The 25,331-nt window shown below is 43.0% G+C and overlaps 1 protein-coding gene across 2 annotated transcripts in view; it reads right to left on the reverse strand.

Annotated features, from left to right (window-relative positions):
* Window positions 1–4,920: 4,920 nt before the first annotated feature.
* Window positions 4,921–25,331, reverse strand: part of CACNG8 (calcium voltage-gated channel auxiliary subunit gamma 8) — a 79,327-nt gene continuing 58,916 nt past the window's right edge. Inside the window, exons 3-5 of one of the 2 annotated variants that reach the window (XM_040434680.1) lie at window positions 21,484–21,624; window positions 5,020–5,501; window positions 4,921–4,968 (exon numbers count right to left, since the gene is read on the reverse strand). In XM_040434680.1, the coding sequence (XP_040290614.1) occupies window positions 4,921–4,968; window positions 5,020–5,501; window positions 21,484–21,624 (671 nt within the window). Of the gene's footprint in view, window positions 5,502–21,483; window positions 21,625–25,331 lie in introns of both variants that reach the window. The other variant, XM_040434687.1, reaches the window with a different exon arrangement.

Here is a 25,331-nt window from a genome sequence, read left to right on the forward strand (position 1 = left end):
TCATTCTTCAGTGATTCAAACATAGAACTGTTACATTTCTGCCACTGTCCTTACTGGAAGCTGAGACTGCTGGGCAGTGATTAATGATCCCCATACTAAACCAGAAGACCGTTATTCATGTGGGCACTCTTGTGGAATTGGTTCTGTTTTCTTCAATAATAATCCATTAAGAACATCACCACAGAACAATCATTAGAACGTGTGCATAATAATAAGATTTTTTTGTAGCCTCAATTATGATGTTTACAAAGTTTCAGATTTTCCATTTATTTGGAAGAGGTGCTGTACACCATATGCAGTACATGTGGTGCCTACACACCTTAAATAGGTTTTCTGGTACTTAGATATAAATGGTCTTTCCTCAGGATAGTCTATCAATATCAGATAGCTGGAGGTCCAGCATCCCTCACTCCCATACATTAGCTGGTACCTGCAGAAAGTATACAGTGGACAAAACCAGAAGCACAAGGTTTCCTTCACTGTGTATTGACCTTATCAGTGAATCGGAGCTGAGCTGCAGTACACTGGAGCTGGTTACTACATAGTAGATGGAATCTTCCATCCACTGTATAGTTTCCGCCTATGACAGCAGCCTGAAGCAGTTGATTAGTGGAGGAATGAAGTGTCAGACCACCACCAATCTGGTAAAAATTACCTATTCAGAGGATAGGTCATCAATATTTAAGTAATTGGAAAACTCCCTATGTTTCACTCAAATTAATACTAAACATGCCTAGCCACTGCATTCTGTTCTGTAAAGCTGAGATCTGAAGACTATTTTGATGGTGTCCTATCATGAAAGAGGTGACAAACAAAATGATAAATGGCTAACAATTTTGTCATGAAATTTCTTTGACTAGCAAATTATTAGACTTAAATATCTATGTAATCATGAAAAGCCAGCAAATAGAATCTATATCAATTCTGCAGACACAGAGAAAGTGTATTCAACAGAAAAGTCCACCTAAGCTTCCTGGATTCCTGTTGGTATGACTTCAGAAAGTCACAGGAAGTTGAAGGGTTTGAGGTTTCTTGCTGCACTGAGGCGACGATTAAAGAAAAAAGTTTGCAATTTAAGGTTTTGATTATAGGTTTCTTCCTGATTTATCACTCCAGATTGAAAGGAGAAACCCTTTATATTTCCTATTCATATTTTTGTTATCATGGGTATTTTATGGTCATAACTTTGCATTTACTATAGTCTTGCTGAATATCAGCTACACAGCTACAGTATTTCTTGCAAATTTCTATGGCACAATACAAAGCTTTTATGCAAAATCATTTCTAGTAGTGGGCAGAGTGCACCTTCTATACCTATGCCTCTTAAGAGAACAATGTCATTTCAGATAGCATAATCCTGGAAAAATCTGAGACAGCCTCTTCACTTTGGTTCCTTTTGACACATATTCTTCCTATATATATATATATATATATGTATTATGTCTCATTCTGTACTTACGTAGCATTTTGACTGGCAGTAATACAGATCTATGGTTTTGGACATCTCCTACAGTTCAACAGCTATCCATCTATGTATATAAGTATTTATCATTGAGTTCCAACTTCAAATATATTACAAATGTCACCCTTAAATTAAGTGGTCCATTATTTAATGCCATCAACTGTGTAAAATGGAAATTGTGAGAGTAGAGCTTCCATGCCTCTGTTACCATGCAAAAAGTACTAATATTAAACCATTCAAATATGTTGAACTTCATTTGTATAAATTAGTTTTGTACATGTAGGTGCTAGAAAGCATCCCCTCCTTTAAGAACAAGATATTGCTGTGCCCTTTCAGACACTATTATATCACCTGCAATGAAATACTGAACCAGCCCACAGCAATTGACTGAACAAGATTTATATATTTAATAATTGAACAATTGATCTAAGCTCTACAAAACACTGCATTTTATTAAGGATAACTACCCCAACAACCCCAGCATCTAGTTATACAGGGTGCCTTGATTTGAGGGGCATCCTGTACATTCTTTCAGGGAGAATAGAGCTGGTGAGGCATGACCCCAGTTGCTGGATGTCAAGGGGGTCATCAACAAGCACTCTGTTTGGGACAGAATATTTAGGTACAAGGTTAGGACATGACTATGGCTGCATTTTCTCACAGCAGTTTATCTTATGGAACAAAGTACAGACCCTAGAGAGTCTAGAAAAATGTTTTGTAGACCCAGTAAAATTAATATTTTGTCACAAAGGAACTGGGGGATAAGAACTGTCTTACAATACACAACTCGCAGAATTTCACTTAAAAGGGTTGTCCACTCATTTACTATTGACATCTGATCGCAGCAGACTGATACCTAATACCACCATGATCAGATGTTTCAGAGAGGTTCTGTCACCAGAAGTCAGCACCAGAATGTCACAGCTCCATCCATTGTGTAGTGAACGGAGCTGGTTACTCCAATGCTGTTTCCTCTAAAGTGAATGGGAGTAGTGCTGTAGTTACAAGCACCATCCACTGCAAAAAGGACGGAATTGAGTATTTTAAGAACGGACTTCTGGCACTGGAACCACTCAGAGAAAGCTGATCATCAGGGATGCATGGTGTCAAACCTCTCCAATCAGACATTCATGGCTTTTCTTGAACATAAACAAAAATGAAACAACATGATCATCACCTTATGCGAAAAACAGTCCATGATAGAGAGGAAGCCGATGGACAACGGTAATTAGACATCCAAAATACAAATTGCTCTAGCACTTCTTAAATACAAATATATTTTAATTGTTGTCCATAACAACACAGTAATACTACCCAGTTGTCAGGCATATTATTGGAAACAAACTTTCCTATGAATGCTTGTTCATGATAATCTGCCCGTATAAGACTACTTTCACACTGGCATTTTGGCTTTCCGTTTCAGGGCTCTCACAAGCGGTCCAAAACAGATCAGTTTTGCCCTAATACATTCTGAATGGAAAAGGATCCGCTCAGAATACATCAGTTTGCCTCCATTCCGTCTCCATTCCGCTTTGGAGGCAAACACCAAAATGCTGCTTGCAGCGTTTTGGTGTCCGTCTGACGAAACTGAGCCAAATTAAGCAATTCTGACACACAATGTAAGTCAATGGGGACAGATCCGTTTTCTATGACACAATCTGGCACAATATAAAACGGATCCGTCTTGGCTTTGTTAAAGATAATACAAACTGATCCGTTCTGAACGGATGCAGACGGTTGTATTATCTGAACGGATCCGTCTGTGCAGATCCATGACGGATCTGCACCAAACGCAAGCGTGAAAGTAGCCTAAAGCAAAACGCTCATTTATCAGGTGAAATGATCAGTGGGGCAGACAAGTCAGTCATCATTTCAGGGCAGCAGATCATGCTGTATAAACATCATTCTCCTGCCCAGAAACAATGGGGAGATTTATCAAACTGGTGTAAAGTAGAACTGGCTTAGTTGGCCATAGCAACCAATCAGATTCCACCTTTCATTTTCCAAAGGAACTGTAAAAAATGCAAGGTGCTATGGGCAACCAAGCCAGTTCTACATTACACCAGTTTGATAAATCTCCCCCAATTAATTTGTATGAGGACGAGCAATAGCAGCAGCAATCGCTCCATACAGTGGAGGTGATTGTTGCATGTGAATGCAGTACTTCACTGATGAGCAGGCAATTGTCAGAGAGGAACGCTTTCTTCCCGACAATTGTCTGCTCATCGGCACAGTGTAAATGCTCCTCAAGATGTAGTCCACAAGTATAAGCAGGGTCTTGATCTGGTTGTTGTTACTGTATTTTAAAAAAAATAAAAAATAAATAATATTTGATTTTAAGAAGCACTAGAGCACTTTGTAATTTGGATACACTGAAGACAGGCTGTCACCAGTAAATAAGTGGACAACCCCTTTAAAGTGAACCCTGGGTTGCATGGTGGAGCAGTAAAAATTGTATTTATCCTTCAAAGTCATCATCTGACAATGCTACTCATCTAGAGTAAAGTTTCATTTCCCCCTGCTGTGCTGCAAATATGTGTTTCACAGCACCTAGAGTATTGAAAACAATAGGCAACAACTCAGTTCAGTGGCTGTCCTCCAGAGTAGCACACTTGGCTCTCAGTTCTAGATTTCTAAAGTGCTCCAGAATCACATGCTTTATTAGGGAATATTAAAATACTGTAGGTTGTTTTATCTAGCAATGAAAGTGAATGCCAAAATTGATCAACCTGTACATTTACATTTTCTCTCCACATTTATGTTAGTTCTCATACGCTGGAGATACTTTTTGCAAACAGATTTCTCAACTATTATCATTTTCACGTGCAAACAAATGATCATTAAAGAGGACTTGCCATCTCTCATGACATGTCTATTTCAGTAAACCCGTGATACTATCACGGAACCTAGAACTAAGCATTTTGTCATTCCTCTGGAAGTCCTTCTGAAAATGTATGGATAATCTGACAATTGGGTGTTCACCATTTCAGAAGAGTATGCTCCTATACAATCTGATACTATCAGCAGCACTGATTGGACAGTGTCATGCCATGTCACAAGAGATGCAGATCATCTTTAACTCATTTATGGAATTTGTCTTAGGTGAGAATATTTAATAGTTTCCATCCTTATTTTGCAGGTACCCTTTGAGAGAAGCTACAGCTTAGCAGGAACATTTTTGGAAGAGAGCAAAAGGTTAATCAGCATCCTATAATGTACATTATCTTTCTTAACAAGTGTATTTTATCAAAACTTTATGATGCAGGGATTAGAACATATATCATTTGGTTCCAAACTTTCTTTCACTGATAGAGAGATTTTTAACACCTCTTTACCAGAAATTGGCAGCTACATGGCATAAAATGGCTCCTACCTCCGTCCTAAAACTTACATCCTATCACACAGATTACACACTCACTCTCACAAGCTCACTTAGAAGACCTTAGCCTTGGGACCACCTACACAGGGGTGGTTTTCCTGTTTAGAGTGTTGGTATTTGAACCGTCCTTGCCCAGGGTGCCTGTGTTTGAGGCTGGTCCTGTGACGGTGACGGTGACCCCAGGTTCCTTGGGAAAGCAGTTGTGCAGCTGTAAAAAACTGTGATCTCCACGCTCTGTGTTATACAGACTGCTGACATTAGCCTTGGAGGTATCTCTTGACAAGGTGTACATGGAAATATCAGTAGATGGTATCCCTTTCACTCCAACTGGAGAAGTGTCCCGTGATTGAGAAGGTTCAGTGGATCGTGAACTTGATCTAGAGCGTCGACGATATCGAAAACGATAGCTTGGTAAACGAAGAATGGCCGATGGGTTTTTGATCAGCTCAGTACGTGATTTACAGTGTGCTTCTCTGTTCTTTTCAATGTAAATATTAACTGCAAGCACCCCAATCATTTCAGCAATGATAAAAGAAAGTCCCCCAAAATAAAAGGACCAACCATATGAATAATGACTCTTCTTCTCATCATCTCTCTTAGTACCAGGATCTCCAGCATTTGCAGAAATGTAAACAATGACACCAATAATGTTGCTTAAACCTGCCAATAGAGTTGAAGGCAAGAAAGTTACCACATTATATATCTTAATGTTAAATTAACTAAGCATTTTTTATGATAATTTTGCAATTATTCAGCAGTGAACACCAACTGATTAGTATAAAATATATTGCATTTGTACCTTTGTTAAAATCTCTGGTCTTAAGATGTTCATGTTAAATTAGTCATCATTCTGATTGATATGAAAATAAAGGAAAACACAAAGTGGAGCTCCACAGTATAGTATGTCTGCACTAAATCAACCAATTTATTTAAAGTAGGTTTTGTCCTAACCTTATCTCGTTGTGGTACGGAAATATAAATAAGTCCTTATGAAAAAGGGCAAAATCTGGCTCTCTGGTGCCACCTATTGGATAACTACCCTGTAAGTCAATATCTGGCTCTTTAAACGGGAAATCTCAGGTCATGTGCCGAATCCTGACATGTCACTGTATTGTGTCAGTGACGTGTATAGTAATGTGTCAGGATTTGGCATGAGACCACAGTCCTCTCCTGTACACAGCTGAAAACTGATTGGCTACAGTGGTCATGTACCATATCCAGTCATTTCACTACTGCAGTTTGTAAAAAAAAATGCAAGTGGGATCAGACCAGCACCACAGAGAACAGTGCTAGAGAAAAAGGTATCACTTAGTTTTTTATTTTAAGGGCTCTTTCACACCTGCGTTATTGTCTTCCGGCATAGAGTTCCGTCGTCGGGGCTCTATGCCGGAAGAATCCTGATCAGGATTATCCTAATGCATTCTGAATGGAGAGTAATCCGTTCAGGATGCATCAGGATGTCTTCAGTTCCGGTACGGAACGTTTGTTGGCCGGAGAAAATACCGCAGCATGCTGCGCTTTTTGCTCCGGCCAAAAATCCGGAACACTTGCCGCAAGGCCGGATCCGGAATTAATGCCCATTGGAAGGCATTGATCCGGATCCGGCCTTAAGCTAAACGTCGTTTCGGCGCATTGCCGGAGCCGACATTTAGCTTTTTCTGAATGGTTACCATGGCTGCCGGGACGCTAAAGTCCTTGCAGCCATGGTAAAGTGTAGCGGGGAGCGGGGGAGCAGTGTACTTACCGTCCGTGCGGCTCCCCAGGCGCTCCAGAGTGACGTCAGGGCGCCCCAAGCGCATGGATCACGTGATCGCATGGATCACGTCATCCATGCGCATGGGGCGCTCTGACGTCATTCTGGAGCGCCCCGGGAGCCGCACGGACTGTAAGTATACCGCTCCCCCGCTCCCCGCTCCTACTATGGCAACCAGGACTTTAATAGCGTCCTGGGTGCCATAGTAACACTGAAAGCATTTGGAAGACGGTTCCGTCTTCAAATGCTTTCAGTACACTTGCGTTTTTCCGGATCCGGAGTGTAATTCCGGCAAGTGGAGTACACGCCGGATCCGGACAACGCAAGTGTGAAAGAGGCCTTAGCTATTCTTTGCTTTAGGCCTCATGCACACGACCGTATTTTTTTGCGGTCCGCAAAACGGGGTTCCGTTTTCCCGTGATCCGTGACCGTTTTTTCGTCCGTGGGTCTTCCTTGATTTTTGGAGGATCCACGGACATGAAAAAAAAGTCGTTTTGGTGTCCGCCTGGCCGTGCGGAGCCAAACGGATCCGTCCTGAATTACAATGCAAGTCAATGGGGACGGATCCGTTTGACATTGACACAATATGGTGCCATTTCAAACGGATCCGTCCCTATTGACTTTCAATGTAAAGTCTGGAGTCCCTTTTATACCATCGGATCGGAGTTTTCTCCAATCCGATGGTATATTTTAACTTGAAGCGTCCCCATCACCATGGGAACGCCTCTATGTTAGAATATACTGTCGGATATGAGTTAGATCGTGAAACCTCATTTCCGACAGTATATTCTAACACAGAGGCGTTCCCATGGTGATGGGGACGCTTCAAGTTAGAATATACTACAAACTGTGTACATGACTGCCCCCTGCTGCCTAGCAGCATTCGATCTCTTACAGGGGGCCGTGATCAGCACAATTAACCCCTCAGGTGCCGCACCTGAAGGGGTTAATTGTACTATCATATCCCCCTGTAAGAGATCAGGGCTGCCAGGCAGCAGGGGGCAGACCCCCCCCTCCCCAGTTTGAATATCATTGGTGGCCAGTGCGGCCCTCCCCCCCCCTTCCTCCCTCTATTGTAATAATTCGTTGGTGGCACAGTGTGCGCCCACCCCCCTTCCTCCCTCTATTGTAATAATTTGTTGGTGGCACAGTGTGCGCCCCCCCCTTCCTCCCTCTATTGTAATAATTCGTTGGTGGCACAGTGTGCGCCCCCCCCCCTTCCTCCCTCTATTGTAATAAATCGTTGGTGGCACAGTGTGCGCCCCCCATCGGCCCCCCCTCCCTCTATAGCATTAACAACATTGGTGGCCAGTGTGCGGCCTCCCATCTCCCCCCCCCCCCCGATCATTGGTGGCAGCGGGTTACTAGCAATAGTACAATAGTAAAAGATTCATACTTACCTGGGAGCTGCGATGTCTGTGTCCGGCCGGGAGCTCCTCCTACTGGTAAGTGACAGTTCATTTAGCAATGCGCCGCACAGACCTGTCACTTACCAGTAGGTGGAGCTCCCGGCCGGACACGAACATCGCAGCAGCCACCAGCAGGTAAGTATGAATCTTCTACTATTGTACTATTGCTAAGTAACCATGGCAACCAGGACTGTAGTAGCGTCCTGGTTGCCATGGTTACCGATCAGAGCCCCAGCGATTAAACTGGGACTCCGATCGGAACTCCGCTGCCACCAATGATGGGGGGGGGGAGATGGGAGGCCGCACACTGGCCACCAATGTTGTTAATGCTATAGAGGGAGGGGGGGCCGATGGGGGGCGCACACTGTGCCACCAACCTATTATTACAATAGAGGGGGGGGGCGCACTGGCCACCAATGATATTCAAACTGGGGAGGGGGGGAGGGTCTGCCCCCTGCTGCCTGGCAGCCCTGATCTCTTACAGGGGGATATGATAGTACAATTAACCCCTTCAGGTGCCGCACCTGAAGGGGTTAATTGTGCTGATCACGGCCCCCTGTAAGAGATCGGGTGCTGCCAGGCAGCAGGGGGCAATCTTGTACACAGTTTGTAGTGTATTCTAACTAGAAGCGTCCCCATCACCATGGGGACGCCTCTGTGTTAGAATATACTGTCGGTTCTGAGTTTTCACGAAGTGAAAACTCAGCTATGAAAAAGCTTTTATGCAGACGGATCTTCGGATCCGTCTGTATAAAAAGTAACCTACGGCCACGGATCACGGACACGGATGCCAATCTTGTGTGCATCCGTGTTCTTTCACGGACCCATTGACTTGAATGGGTCCGTGAACCGTTGGCCGTGAAAAAAATAGGACAGGTCATATTTTTTTCACGGCCACGAAACACGGCTCACGGATGCGGCTGCCAAACGATGCATTTTCCGATTTTTCCACGGACTTATTGAAAGTCAATGGGTCCGCGGAAAAAAACGGAAAATGGCACAACGGCCACGGATGCACACAACGGTCGTGTGCATGAGGCCTTAAACAGATTTTGGAACAATGACTTTAGAAAAAAAAAGCCCAAACCAGAATCTTTCCCATAAGGAAAAGACATCCACCTGCAGACAGTAGTTTCAGGGGTTTTGCTCCTTGCAGATCAGAGAACTGGTTTGGCTGGGTGAGAGGTCTTTGATGTGTTAATAATGCTGTCTTATTTGAGAATTCATTATTTCAAGATCTTTTGAAAGGGCCAAGGTAGACATTAAATAGGTGGCACTAGGTGGCCCTCCTGGATCGGAGGTTGTTTGCATTTCCTGGCATATATGACTCCCTACACTCACTTGGTAGTCTCAGATGCGGTAGAATACTGACTTCTGCTCCTGGTCCTGAAACAGGGTTGCCAGCAAAGATAACTGGTGTGCAGAAAAATCAATAGTTAAACTAGATTAAGCAATGCCATGTAAGGTCTTAGAGGCAGTGATGCAAATAGGTATATAGATACATTTGGGAATGTAAGCAAGCCTTATAATGTATGTATGTGTCTTATGCCTGCAAACAAATTCAGCAACAGCTCATCTGTAACAGTGCCAACCACAGTACCTAAGTAATAGTGACAGCCAGAAAAGCCCCATAATAGTGACCTGTGATTTTCCCTCTGTAGTGTCACCCACCATGCTTCTATGTGGCACTGTCACCTTCTTTTAGGAAGCTTCTCAAGGCAGCCAATCAGTGGTTGCTCTTAGTAAGGGCTCATGCACACAACCGTATGTATTTTGCGGTCCGCAAAAAACGGATCCACAAAAAATACTGATGACGTCCGTGTGCATTCCATATTTTGTGGAAAGGAACAGCTGGCCCCTAATAGAACAGTACTATCCTTGTCCATAATGTGGACAATAATAGGAAATGTTCTATTTTTTGGCGGAACGGAAATCCGGACATACGGAAACGTAATGCCCACGGAATAACTTCTGTTCTTTTTGCGGACCCATTGAAATGAATGGTTCTGCATACGGTCCGCAAAATAAAAACAGAACAGACATGGAAAGAAAATACATTTGTGTGCCTGAGCCCTAAGGCCCCTTTCACACGGGCGAGTTTTCCGCGCGGGTGCAATGCGTGAGGTGAACACATTGCACCCGCACTGAATCCGGACCCATTCAATTCAATGGGGCTGTGCACACGAGCAGTGATTTTCAAGCATCACTTGTGCGTTGCGTGAAAATCGCAGCATGCTCCTCTTTGTGCGTTTTTCACGCAACTCAGTCCCCATAGAAGTGAAAGGGGCTGGTGAAAATCGCAACCAAGGGCGGATGCAGTGCGATTTTCACTCACGGTTGCTAGTAGACGATCGGGATGGAGAGCCGATCATTATTATTTTCCCTTATAACATGGTTCTAAGGGAACATAATAGCATTCTTAATACAGAATGCTTAATAAAATAGGGATGGAGGGGTTAATGATGATGGATCATGTGATGGACCATGCAATGAGCTCAGTGACGTCACCACAGGTTATTTTCCTCAATCAAGAAGAAAAATTAGAAGCCGGGCTGCGCGAACAAGTGGATTAAGGTGAGTTTAATTTTTATTTAATTTTTTTAATCACTCTATCACTATTGTACTATGCATTCTGTATGAAGAATGCTATTATTTTCCCTTATAACCATGTTATAAGGGAAAATAATAAAATCTACAGAACACCTAACCCAAACCCGAACTTCTGTGAAGAAGTCCGGGTTCGGGTCTGGGTACCAAACATGCCAATTTTTCTCACGTGCCTGCAAAACACATTTAAATGCTTTGCACTCGCGTGGAAAAATCGTGCTTCTTCCCGCAACGCACCCGTATCTTTTCCCACAACGCCTGTGTGAACCCAGCCTAAGGCCTAGTTCACACGAACGTTTTTTTTGCGAGTGTACGGGCCGTTTTTTTGTGTTCAGTATACGGTCCGTATACGGATCCATTCATTTCAATGGTTCCGCAAAAAAAACGGAATGTGTTCCGTATGCATTCTGTTTCCGTATTTCCGTTTTTCCGTTCCGTGGAAAGATAGAGCTTGTCCTATATTTGGCCATAAATCACGGGTCGTGGCTCCATTCAAGTCAATGGGTCCGCAAAAAAAAACGGAAATGCATCCGTATGTCTTCCGTTTCCGTTCCGTTTTTTCTGAACCATCTATTGAAAATGTTATTGCCAGCCCAATTTTTTCTATGTAATTACTGTATACTGTACATGGCATACGGAAAAACGGAACGGAAAAACGGAAAGGAAACGGAAACACAACGGAACTCAAAAATGGAACAACGGATCCGTGAAAAATGGACCGCAAAAAACAATAAAAGCCATACGGTCGTGTGAACTAGGCCTAAGTGTGACTTTCTGTTTTCTCTGATTAAGCAGACCGTCAGTGTACAAATGCCAAAGAGCCACGAGTTGTTTAATGGTCAACCATATAGGTGAAACTCAAAAAATAAGAATATTATGCTTAAGTTCATTTATTTCAGTAAAAGCGAGATATTTCAAGCCTTTATTTGTTATAATTTGGATGATTATGGCTTACAGCTTATGAAAACTCCAAATTCACAATCTCAGAAAATTTGAATATTGTGAAAAGGTTCAATATTCTAGGCTCAAAGTGTCACACTCTAGTCAGCTAATTAATCCATAACACCTGCAAAGGGTTTCTGGGCCTTTAAATTGTCTCTCAGTCTGATTCAGTAGGAATCACAATCATGGGAAAGACTGCTGACCTGACAGTTGTGCAGAAAACCATCATTAACACCCTCCATAAGGAGGGAAAGCCTCAAAAGGTAATTGCAAAAGAAGTTGGATGTTCCCAAAGTGCTGTATCAAAGCACATTAATAGAAAGTTATGTGGAAGGGACAAGTATGGAAGAAAAAGGTGCACAAGCAGCAGGGATGACCGCAGCCTGGAAAAGATTGCCAGGAAAAGGCCATTCAAAAGTGTTGGGGACTTTCACAAGGAGTGGACTGAGGCGGAAGTTAGAGCATCAAGTGCCACCACACACACAGACGGATTCTGGACATGGGCTTCAAATGTCATATTCCTCTTGTCAAGGCTCTCCTGAACAACAAACAACCACAGAAGCGTCTTACTTGGGCTAAAGAAAAAAAGAAATGATCTGTTGTTCAGTGGTCCAAAGTCCTCTTTTCTGATGAGAACAACTTTTGCATCTCATTTGGAAACAAAGGGACCCGGAGTCTGGAGGAAGAATGGAGAGGCACACAATGCAAGATGCTTGAAGTCCAGTGTGAAGTTTCCACAGTCTGTGTTAATTTGGGGAGCCTCATCTACTGGTGTTGGTCTACTGTGCTTCATTAAGTCCAGAGTCAACGCAGCCGTCTACCAGGAGATTTTGGAGTACTTCATGCTTCCTTCCGCAGACAAGCTTTATGGAGATGGTGACTTCATTTTCCAGCAGGACTTGGCACCTGCCCACACTGCCAAAAGTATCAAAACCTGGTTCAATGACCATGAGATTACTGTGCTTGATTGGCCAGCAAACTCGCCTGACCTGAACCCCATAGAGAATCTATGGGGCATTGTCAAGAGAAAGATAAGAGACATGAAACCAAACAATGCAGAAGAGCTGAAGCCTGCTATTGAAGCATCCAGCTCTTCCAAAACACCTCAGCGGTGCGGGCCATAGGCTGATAGCATCCATGCCACGCCGCATTGAGGCAATAATTGATGCAAAAGGGGCCCAAACCAAGTAATGAGACCATATGCATGATTATACTTTTCAGAGGTCCTACATTTTTCTATTTAACATCCTTTTTTTTATTGATTTCATGTAATATTCAAATTTTCTGAGATTGTGAATTTGGGGTTTTCATAAGCTGTAAGCCATAATCATCCAAGTTATAACAAATAAAGGCTTGAAATATCTCACATTGCATGTAATGAGTCTATCATATATATTAGTTTCACCTTTTAAGTTGCATTACTGAAATAAATGAACTTTTGCACGATATTCTAATTTTTCGAGTTTCTCCTGAACATATGCATTTAGAAAGCACATAGGGGGAGATTTATTAACACCCACTGGCTCTGCTTTAGGGTCAACCATACATATGCATCTAGAAAACACACAAGGGAAGATTTATTAATGCCCAGTGGCATACCCATGTGTGCTGCCGGATGCGGCACATAATTTATATTGAAGTGTGCATTTTGTCATAAATTAGACGCAGCATCCGGCAATCTGTGTGTCTGAACTGGCTGGTGTAAAATGCAGTGTTCGTCTACGTCATAAAACTGATGTATGAAATGATAAGTGGCGGGGTGACAGATCCCACCTTCGCAATGCCCCCTTTTTGGGAAAGTGGCAAGGCCAGCAGATTTTGTGCAAGTGGCTTTTGAAAAGGTCGCAAACAAGCAGTTTGTGACTTTTTATTGCCACAAATGTTGTGTATCCTAATGATAAATCTGGCCCATAATACATAACATAATATTTTATATGCAGTTCAGAATAAATCTGACCTTTATTTGAGTCACAATAATTTACATCTGTGTAACGGTAAATGGAAAGCAAGATGCAGTGGAGGAAGACAGACCTCAAAAAATTTAAGGGTACTGTGTTGCCTTCTGACAAAGTATCCATCATTTTGACTGGAAAAATAATGCAGCATACTGTGCTATTTTTTTCCATCAAAATTGACAGAATATGTGATGTCGGCCTATGTGGAATAAACAAAAAGAATTACCGCTTACAAGGCTGCACCTCTTGGTACAAAAATATAATTTATTAGAAAACACAAAACCCACGGAATAAAATCATTGTATACAATTACACAACTGTGTGTGGATTAAACATGAGTCCAACACACAAACCTACAGCCACCAGTTTCTAAATGGAAACATATGAACACCGCCAGAATGATAATACCTAAATCAATGTAGCGGGGTGCAGACGTAGCGAAGTGTGGCTTGACTCAGGGGGAAGTTAGAAGGCAGGAATGGGTTAAAAGGCTTAGGGCAAGGTTAGAGGTCTGATTGGTTGTAAGGGGGGTGGGTGAGTTGAAGGTTTGGCGGGCTATATATAAAGCTAGTGTGGGGGCGTGTCTGGTCAGTGCAGTTAGTACCTGAGAATTGTGGTACAGCATGGTGTCCTAGGAGCACTTAATGGCGGCGGTTAGGGTGGCAGCTGAACAGCACGGGATGGAATGGTTGCAGCGGACCTTCCAGGTAGCAGTGGGCGACCCTTCAGTGTCCCATGTAGTCCCTCATGGCAGGATATGCGCTAGGAGGTCCATCCCTCATGAGCGCTTGAGCCCTGAATCACCCCCAAGGTTCGGCGGCATTTAGGAAGCCCCAGCAGGGACCCTCCACTGCGGATGGCCGAGTCTGGTGTGTCCTCAGAGCACCACCGCAGTGGGAGGAATCTCGTAGCACGCGCCGAAGTTACGGGAGGGGGACGGGTATATTCCTGTCCCGCTTCCCCTTGTCGTAGGGGGAGGGGGGAGAGGAGTACGGCTTCCTCTCTGCAGGATGCCTGCTGCAGGGGGCAAGCCAGGAGCATCTTTGAGCCGGCGGAGGAAGAAGCAGGCCGGGAGCCAGGAGAGAGACGCGCCTCTCTAGTGGCCAGAGGGGGCACTGCAAGCGGGGATAGTGCCGGGAATTTAGAATCAGCGCTGCGGCCTCTAATTGGAGGTCGGCAGCCTTGCAGTGAGAGTGCAACAGGGGGGCTAGGTTCAGTACCGCCTCCCGTGCGGTCACCTGCAGCAGAGGAGGGTGACTATGCAGCTCCTGGCCGCGCGGTCAGGAAGTTTGTGGGACATGGGAGTTGGCTGGCTGGAAATTGAAGTGGATCCAGCGACCAGCGGCCATCGGTCCATGGCCAGGCGTATATATACAACCTCCAGTGCTTCACCCCACCCCTTTGGAGCCTAGGGGTGGGTCGCCGGCGGTCTGATCTGCGGAAGAAGGCTAGCTGAGCCCGGAGTCTTGGTGTGCAGCAGACAGGGCTAAAGTTGTGGAGGCAACCGGAGTCAGTCCTTCAGCCACAGAACAACCAGCTGTGATGTCGCCTGGAGGATTTTTGCGGCGGTCGGTGGCTACTTGGAGTACTTCCCACGGACAACCAGGTGAGAGGACGTCGAGTCAGGCGGTTGTTTCTAGGGGGCGGGTTTCATGCGGGCAGACGGGCGGCCTAGCACAGGAATTGCTATCGGGGATGCTAACACTGCTGTCGCGATTCGGATCCAGCTCACCAGCGGCGATGTGACCCCTAATATGTCCGTAGGGGCTGTGGACCAGGTTAATTTACCTAGTTTGGGAAGCGCATCGACTGCGCCGGTTGTTGAAGTGGCAGGAGCCTTGGTCGCGGGGGGTTATGGCTAGTGGCGGCGGTAAAGGGTCAACTGGAGGTTAGGATTGCTGATGCGGCAAGGGGAGAGGTGTATGTTTGCTTTGACGGCCCTTTAGGGACTCACTTGAAGCCTGAGGTTAGGGAGAAGATTTGGAGGGACGATTATGTCGATAAATTTTCGTTGCTTCCGTTAGATAAGTTCAATTTGGATAGGGTTAAGTCGGATAAGAGCAAAAAGGAGGAAGAGGAGAAGAGGCGGTATCGGCTGATTCCGCACACGTTCATGAATTGGTTACAGGCATTTGCTATTTTAGCTAGTGTGGTAGGGGAGAAAGGGCCAGAGCATTGTTCGGATTTTTTTTATTATATGGACGCCATTGGGGAGGCTTATCGGGTGTATGGGGGTGTTGGTTAACTTAGATAGATGAGCAGTTTTGGCAGAAGAAGGCAGTTAGGCCTAGTATTAGGTGGGACCATAAAGATATTGGCCTATGGATGCGTTTAATGGCAGCACCAAGAGGGTGGGTACAGCCCTTTCGTGGGACAGTCCCCCAGCAACGGAATCGGGCAGCGGGAGCAGGAAAGGCTATTGTTGGCAATTCAATGAAGTATACTGTAAGTTCCTTTCGCATGATACAAACATGAGTGTTCCGGCTGCGGTGGCGCCCACAGTTAGTCACTGTGTTTTAAGCAGGGAAAATGGAAGGGACACGAGGCTTCGCAGAAGAGGGGTGACTCCGGTGAGGGTGGATGAGATGGAGCCATTTTTAAAGAGGTACCCAAATAGGGAGGCGGCAGAGTTGCTGTTAGCTGGTTTCAGGGATGGTTTTAGGATTCCTTGTACTTCGGAGGGTGCTGGGTTTGTCGGCCGTAATTAGATTTAAGCGCTACAATGGCTGGAGGTTGTTTCAGAGAAGATTGTAAAAGAAGTACAGGTGGGATGTGTTGTGGACCCATTTAGGGAGTGTCCTTTGTTAGATTTGAGGGTTTTGCCATTGGGTCTGGTGCCAAAGAAGGAGCCGAACAAATTTCGGCTCATTCACCACTTTTTTTTTTTTCGGTGGGAAGTTTAGTGAATGATGGTATAGAGAGGGATTTATATTCCGTCTCATATACGTCGTTTGACACGGCAATTAGGTGGGTGCACCATTTTAGATGCAGGGCCCTTTTGGCAAAAACGGATATTAAGGCGGCGTTTAGTTTGTTGGCGATTCACCCAGACAGTTCCCACTTGTTGGGTTTTAAATGGGAAGGTCAGTTTTACCTAGAATGTTGTTTGGAGATGGGCTGTGTGATTTTGTGTTCTTTGTTCGAGACTTTTAGCTTTTTTATTGAATGGGTAGTGAAACAGGAGGCTGGTTGGACTTCGGTGCTGCATTACCTTGATGACTTCCTGTTTCTGGGACCGGTTGGGTCTCGTCTATACTCAGTTATGCTGCATACAATGGAACAGGTGGCGGCGAAATTCAGAGTTCCTTTGGCCCCAGAAAAGACTGAGGGGCCTGCAACGTCCGTTACGTTTTTGGGGATAGTGATAGATAGTGTGGCCATGGAATGTAGACTGCCGGAGGATAAGGTGGCAGATTTGAGTTTGGAGGTGGCTTTTTTTGCGAAAGACTAAGAAGGTGCAGCTCCAAGGGGTGCAGTCCGTTTTATGCAAGTAAAATTTAGCTTGTCGCATTTTGCCGATGGGGCATGTTTTTTGTCGTTGCCTGGCCATGGCTACAGCGAGGGGGATTGCCCCATTACATTTTTTGCAATTGTCGGCAGAAGTACGGGCAGGATTGGAAATTTGGGATTGGTTTTTACATGAATTTAATGGTCGATCGGTGTGGATGGATGCGCCCATTTCTAATGTCGATTTGGAGCTGTATACGGATGCTTCGGGTTCCTGTGGTTACGGCGTTTTTTTGTCAGGGACAGTGGAGAACAGGCCCTTTTCTTAGTAATTTGACTTTGTTGGAATTGTTTGCGATAGTTTTGGCAACGGAATTGTGGGGGGATTGGTTGCGGAATAAATGCGTGCATTTTTTATAGCGATAATTTGAGTGTAGTTCACGCGATCAATGGGCAGTTGTCGAGTTGTGGGCTTGCTCTGTCATTTGGTTCTCCAGGGTTTGAGGTTGAATGCATGTTTTGTGGCGGTGCACGTGCCAGGTGTGGATAACTCAGTTGATGATTCTCTCTCTCGTTTTCAGTGGGACCGTTTTTCGCGAATTGGTGCTGGGAGCGGACGTACATGGGCTTTCTTGTCTTCAGTAGCTCTGGAGTGTGGCCTTGGGGTCTCTGCATCTTTGATTAGGCGGTACGTGAGTAACATTATGTGGTATGTGTATTCTTCTGTATGGTCTCAGTGGGAATGGTTGGTGGATCAGGTGGGGGGGTGCGATTCTGTTTAGGATTTTTAGTTGTTTAATGGTTTATTTTGTTGGGTTGGCTTTCAGTTCGAGCGTGTCGTTTTCGGTCACATCTAAAAGGGTGGCAGCTGTGTTTTTTTCATTGAAACTACGTGGTTTGGCGGATGTGTCCAAGAGTTTTTTGGTACGCCAGGCTTTGAAGGGGTAATGCCGTAGTGGGAGTAGCAAGGATACCAGTCACCCGGTTTCGTTTTCGGTGTTGCAAACTTTGTGTGGATAGGAGGGGCTCGTGTGCACATCAAATTATGAAATTTGTTTGTTTAGAGCAGCGTTTTCATTGGCATTTTTTGAAGCCCTTAGGGTTTCGGACCTGGTTGCCAGTAGTCGAGTGCGAGGCGGGGGTTTGTTGCGGGAGGATGTCCGTGTTTGTGAGGACGGTTTGCGGTGTGTGTTAAGGAGGTCGAAAACTGATCCAGAGGGTAGAGGCGTATGTATAGAACTACGTCCTTTAGTTGGGTCGGTGCTGTGTCTGGTGCATTGTTTTGAGGAATATATGGGTATTCGTTTGGATGTGGCGGGTTCTTTGTTGATACATCATGATGGTACGGCCTTGCAGCGATACCAGTTTGTGGCGGTTTTAGGAGGTGTTTGGGGGGCAGCGGGATTACCGGCTAAAGGGTTTGCATCTCACTCCTTTTGGATTGGTACAGCGATGGAGGCTGCCAGGTGGGGTTTGGGGGATGACGCAAAGAAGCATATTGGCGGCTGGGAGTCAGCGTGCTTTTGGTCCTTTATTCTTCCTTACCTGTTGTGAGGTGTTCGGGGGTTAAGCGGGTTTAGGCTTAAACACATATACATTTTGTTTTCTTTGCTTTCAGGGTCTACTTTGTGTTTGGCATGGATTTTTGGACATTCCTATATTTACTGGGGGGCCTTGCGAGCTCATGTGCGATGAAACGAACGTCAATTAGGTTTCCATCACGAAGTGTTGCAAGTCAGGTGGATTGGTTTGCGTGGTCTTTTATGGGGTAGGGTGTTACCGGAGTTTTACGTGTATGCTTCTCTTGATCGGCCACTTGATATTTTGGTGTTGCATGTAGGTGGTAACGATTTGGGGATCTGCCAATCTAGAGATGTCATTCGTGACATAAAATTTGATTTGTTGCGGTTGCTGAGGGAATTCCCTGATTTTTTGATAGTCTGGTCTGACGTGGTAGCTCGTCAGTCTTGGAGATTTGCGCGGTCAGTTGAACGGATTAATAAGGCTCGGGCAAAATTGAATAAGAAAGTGGGCCGTTTTGTGCGCAAGCAAGAATTGGAGGTGGCGTTTCATAACTTTTTGCGTGCTGATGGGGTGCACTTGAATAATTATGGACTGGATCTGTGGGCCTTGGGGCTTCAGGAAGGTTTGGAGACAGCCCTTAAGGTGTGGCAGGACGTACATGGGTGAGTTGTCACCAATGTTCGTCGTGACAGGAATCTGGGGATCCTGGGAGGCAAAACAAGGGTTAATAGGTGCACGTTGGAGCATGCATCTCATGAGGCTTGGTAAGATGAAGGATCGGGGTTCCTGTTTGGGCTAAAAGGCCCACAGGGGTATATGTTTATATATAGGAGGATTTGTGCCCTTGGGTCAGTGAGTGCGGCCAAGGGTAAGGTTGTAATAAAAGTGGATGTGGTGATTGATGGATGGCAGTTTACTTGGGTTCCCTTCCAGGATCCTTCAAAATTAGGAGGTTATACTGATGGGTAGGTTGGATTATGTTGCGGTATTATGTTATTGCACATTATTATGTGTGTTAAGCCTTATCATTAAAGAGGTTTTATACTGTTGTATTTTATTTAATAAATCGGCTGCTACGGCCTTATACCAAAAGAAAGTCTCTGAGTATTTTTGGGTTGGGTATTGAATGGGTTGGTAGCCGAAAGAATCTTGCATCCTAATAAGTCAAAAAATATAACATCACAAATGAGGCATCAAAATTTGCGGATACTTATCAAAATAGATAGGTCAGCGGATATGATGTGTAGGTAAGATACGCCCCACGCGTATTGCCAGGTAAACTGGCTTCCTCAGGTGCACACAGGCGTATGCACAGGTAATTAATGTTATTCTGTAAAGCAGATTTCGGTGTATTACGGTTGCAAGAAAAAGTATGTGAACCCTTTGGAATGATATGGATTTCTGCACAAATTGGTCATAAAATGTAATCTGATCTTCATCTAAGTCACAACAATAAACAATTACAGTCTGCTTAAACTAATAACACACAAATAATTAAATGTTACCATGTTTTTATTGAACACACCATGTAAACATTCACAGTGCAGGTGGAAAAAGTTGGTTAACCCCTAGACTAATGACATCTCCAAGAGCTAATTGGAGTGAGGTGTCAGCCAACTGGAGTCTAATCAATGAGATGAGATTGGAGGTGTTGGTTACAGCTGCACTGCCCTATAAAAAACACACACCAGTTCTGGGTTTGCTTTTCATAAGAAGCATTGCCTGATGTGAATGATGCCTCGCACAAAAGAGCTCTCAGAAGACCTACGATTAATAATTGTTGACTTGCATAAAGCTGGAAAGGGTTATAAAAGTATCTCCAAAAGCCTTGCTGTTCATTAGTCCACAGTAAGACAAATTGTCTATAAATTGATAAAGTTCAGCACTGCTGCTATTCTCCCTAGGAGTGGCCGTCCTGTAAATATGACTGCAAGAGCACAGCGCAGACTGCTCAATGAGGTGAAGAAGAATCCTAGAGTGTCAGCTAAAGACTTACAAAAGTCTCTGGCATATGCTAACATCCCTTTTAGTGAATCTACGATATGTAAAACACTAAACAAGAATGGATTTCATGGTAGGATACCACAGAGGAAGCCACTTCTGTCCAAAAAAAACTTTGCTGCATGTTAACAGTTTGCACAAGAGCACCTGGATGCTCCACAGCAGTACTGGCAAAATATTCTGTGGACAGGTTCAATCAAAGTTGAGTTGTTTAGAAGAAACACACAACACTATGTGTGGAGAAAAAAAAGGCACAGCACACCAACATCAAAACCTCATCCCAACGGTGAAGAATGGTGGTGGGGGCATCATGGTTTGGGGCTGCTTTGCTGCGTCAGGGCCTGGACGGATTGCTATCACTAAAGGAAAAATTAATTCCCAAGTTTATCAAGACATTTTGCAGTAGAACTTAAGGCCATCTGTCCACCAGCTGAAGCTCAACAGAAGATGGGTGTTGCAACAGGACAACGACCTAAAGCATAGAAGTAAATCAACAACAGAATGGCTTAAACAGAAGAAAATACGCCTTTTGGAGTGGCCCAGTCAGAGACCTGACCTCAACCCGATTGAGATGCTGTGCGATTAACACCAGACATCCCAAGAATATTGCTGAACTGAAGCAGTTCTGTAAAGAGGCATGGTCAAAAATTACTCCTGACCGTTGTGCACGTCTGATCTGCAACTACAGGAAATGTTTGGTTGAAGTTTTTGCTGCCAAAGGAGGTTCAACCAGTTATTAAATCCAAGGGTTCACATATTTTTTCCACCTGCACTGTGAATGTTTACATGGTGTGTTCAATAAAAACATGGTAACATTTAATTATTTGTGTGTTATTAGTTTAAGCAGACTGTGATTGTCTATTGTTGTGACTTAGATAAAGATCAGGTCAAATTTTATGACCAATTTGTGCAGAAATACATATCATTCTAAAGGGTTCACATACTTTTTCTTGCAACTGTACATTGAGTGTGGTGCAAGATTTTGCTTGTTTAAATGTACTTACCTGCAGCAACAAACAGAATCCCAGCCCCCAAAATGATGTTGCGCTTAGATTTGTAAACACGACTGGCAGCAACACAAAGGCCCCCTAGTAATAGGAGCATGGCACTGAGGATAGGGAAGATACTCGAGGCACGAACCACACCTGACAAACAAAAAAAAATAATAGACACATTTTCATTATAAAATTAAAAAAAGACTTTCCTCCTTTCACTATTAAAATTTTCTTTTAGTTGTGCACATACAACTAATGCAATATAAATGAAATGTGTTAGAAGGACATCTCTTGACCATAGATTGCTTGATAAAGGTCATCTCAATGGCCTAGTGATTATTGAGACTTTCTGGATATGAATTGTACTGTATCAACATGAAATTTTCTTGATTAAAAGCATTTATAAAACATTTGGGTTGCCATAGAACTTTCTATACATTACTACTGGAGGTGCATGGGGACATTATTGGCAACACTAAAGGGAGCATTACTGGGGGCACTCCGGGGTATTTTTATTTATTTTTTATATGTCAAATAAAGTCCTTTATTTGAGAGAAGGACATATCACAGGAAAAGAGAAATTACAGTAAGAAAGCAATCTCGATTAGAAAACAATTACATAATTAATCAAAACATAAATTATACTTTTCTCCCCATACCCACCCCAATCACCCAAACCCAAACCACCCACCCCCACGATGAATCTCATTCTCTTTCTAAAATAATAAACTCAACATCACAAAGGAAAAAAAACAACAAATAGGCAAAGAGTGAGAGGGAAAAGAAGGGCAGAGGAACAGAAACAAAAACCCACCACTTCCATTCTCCCCATGTCCTAGACCATTTTTCTTTAGAATTCCTCTGGGTATGCAAAATGTTCTCATATCTCATAACCTTAAGATGTATCTAGTCATTAAGTTTTGGAGTGTTTTGAGAAAACCAGACTCGGATAATTAAAAGTCTGGCTAAGAAAATTATTTTGATCAAAAAGATCTTTTGGTGCTTATGGCAGATTATATTGGAGAAATCATTCAATATCCAACACTCGGGGGTAAACGGGATTACTATCTTTAGTTTTTGAGTAATAAAATTACAGATTACAGGGGCATTATTGGGGGAATTTGGGGTATTTTAACACTGGAGAACTATAGCTGGATTTTTTGTATAGGAACATTAATACTGGGGGCACTATAGAGGACAATATTTATTCTGGGGGCACTATAATGAAATTATTACTGGGGGTAAAATAGGGGATATTATTCTGAAGGCAAAGTAGGAGCTCTTCTACTATAGAGGCATATTAGAAAACATTATTTCTGCGGACACTATACAGGCATATAAAGTAAAAAAGTTAAAAAAAAAAGTTTTTATAATAAAAAAATTAAGTTTCAAGTAAAAAAATAAAAATAAATTCCCAAAATAAAACACATAAAATTGGAAAAAAAAATATAGAAAAGAAAAAGAAAACCAAACATATTGGGTATTTCCGCATCCGTAACGACAGGCTCTATAAAAATATCACATGACCCACTCCCTCACCTGAACGCTATAGAAAAAATAAAATAAAAACTGTGCTAAAACAATCATTTTTTGTCACCTTACATCACAAAAAGTGCAACACAATCAAAAAGGCGTATGCCCCCAAAATATTACCAATCAAACCGTCACTTCATCCCACAAAAAATGAGCCACTACATAAAACAATCTCTCTCAGAATATAAAGACAGTAATGCATGATTTTTTTTGTTTCAAAAATGCATTTAGGCCCCTTTCACACGAGCGAGTTTTCTGTGCGGGTGCGATGCATGATATGAACATAGTCCTTACCCATTCATTTCAATAGGTCTGTGTACATGAGCGCTTTTTTTCACGCATCCGTTCTGCATTGCGTGAAAACGTAGCATGTTCTATATTCTGCGTTTTTCACGCAGCCCTGGCCCCATAGGAATGAATGGGGCTTCCGTAAAAAAAGCATTGCATCCGCAAGCAAGTGGGGGAGAAATGCGTTTTTCACTGATGGTTGCTAAGAGAGGTTGTTTATAAACCTTCCGTTTTTTATCACACGCGTGAAAAACGGATCAAAACGCATTGCACCCACCCCAACTGAACAACTGAACGCAATTCTAGACAAAACTGACTGAACTTGTTTGCAAAATGGTGCGAGTTTCCCTGAACTCAGCCTGAACGCATCTGGAGCCAATCTGCCACACTTGTGTGAAAGAGGCTTTATTGTATTAAAAGTGAATAAAATAAAAAAAGTAGACATATTAGGTATCGCAGTGTCCGTAACAACCAGGTCTATTAAAATATCACATGACCTAACCCCTCAGGTGAACACCGTAAAAAAAAAAAAAAACGGTGTCAAAAAAGCCATTTTTTGTCACCTTACATCACAAAAAGTGCTACCAATACCATGCGATCAAAAAGTCATATTCCCCTTAAAGTAGTACCAATCAAACTGTCATCTTATCCCGCAAAAAATGAAACCCTACTTAATACAATCATCCCAAAAAAAAAAAAAAAAAACTATGGCTCTCAGAATATGGAAACACTAAAACATGATTTTTTTTTTTTTTCAAAAATGCTTTATTGTGTAAAACCTTTTTAAAATAAAAAAAGTATACATATTAGGTATCACCGAATATGTAACGACCTACTGTATAAAAATATCACATGACTTAACCCCTCAGGTGAACACGGTAAAAAAGTAAAAAATAAAAACGGTGTAAAAAAAAAACATTTTTTGTCACCTTACATCACAAAAAGTGTAATACCAAGCGATCAAAAAATTATATGCACCCTAAAATAGTACCAATCAAACAGTCATCTCATCCCGAAAAAAATTAGCCCCTACATAAGACAGTCGCCCAAAAATAAAAATAAAAGTATTGCTTTCAGAATATTTTTTTTAAAGATGCTTTATTGTGTAAAACTGAAACAAATCACCCAAAAAGTAGTCATTTTTGGTTTTGTCATATTTGGTTTTGTTACCTTGCCTCACAAAAAGTTTAATATAGAGCAACCAAAACCATATGTACCCTAAAATAGTACCAATAAAACTGCTACCTTATCCTGTAGTTTCCAAAATGGGGTCACTTTTTTGGAGTTTCTACTCTAGGGGTGCATCAGGGGGTCTTCAAATGTGACATGGCAACTTAAAATTATCCCAGTGAAATCTGCCCTACAAAAACCATATGGCTTTCCTTTCCTTCTGCTCCCTGCAGTGTGCCCGTACAGCAGTTTACGATCACAAATTGGGTGTTTTTGTAAACTACAGAATCAGGGTAATAAATAATGGGGGATATTTATCAAACTGGTGTAAAGCAGTCTTGGCTTAGTTACCCATAGCAACCAATCAGATTCCACCTTTCATTTTCCAAAGGAGCAGTGAAAAATGAAAGGTGGAAACTGATTGGTTGCTATGGGCAACTGAGACAGTTCTACTTTACACCAGTTTGATAAATCTCCTCCAGTGAGTTTTGTTTGGCTGTTAACTCTTGCTTTGTTACTGGAAAAAATTGATTAAAATGGAAACTCTGCCAAAAAAGTGAAATTCAGAAATGTCATCTACATTTTCCTTTAATTCTTGTGGAACACCTAAGGCCTCTTTCACACGGGCGTTGCGGGGGACGTGCGGGAAAAGATGTGGGTGCGTTGCGGGAAAATGCACGATTTTTCCCTGCGAGTGCAAAGCGTTTTAATGCGTTTTGCACACGCGTGAGAAAAATCGGCATGTTTGGTACCCAGAACCGAACCCGGACTTCTTCACAGAAGAAGAAGAAAGGTTATAAAGGAAATAATAGCGTTCTTAATACAGAATGCTAAGTGAATTAGGGATGGAGGGGGTCAAAAAATAT

Source organism: Bufo bufo, chromosome 1 (genome assembly GCF_905171765.1).
Source record: "Bufo bufo chromosome 1, aBufBuf1.1, whole genome shotgun sequence".
NCBI lineage: Eukaryota > Metazoa > Chordata > Amphibia > Anura > Bufonidae > Bufo > Bufo bufo.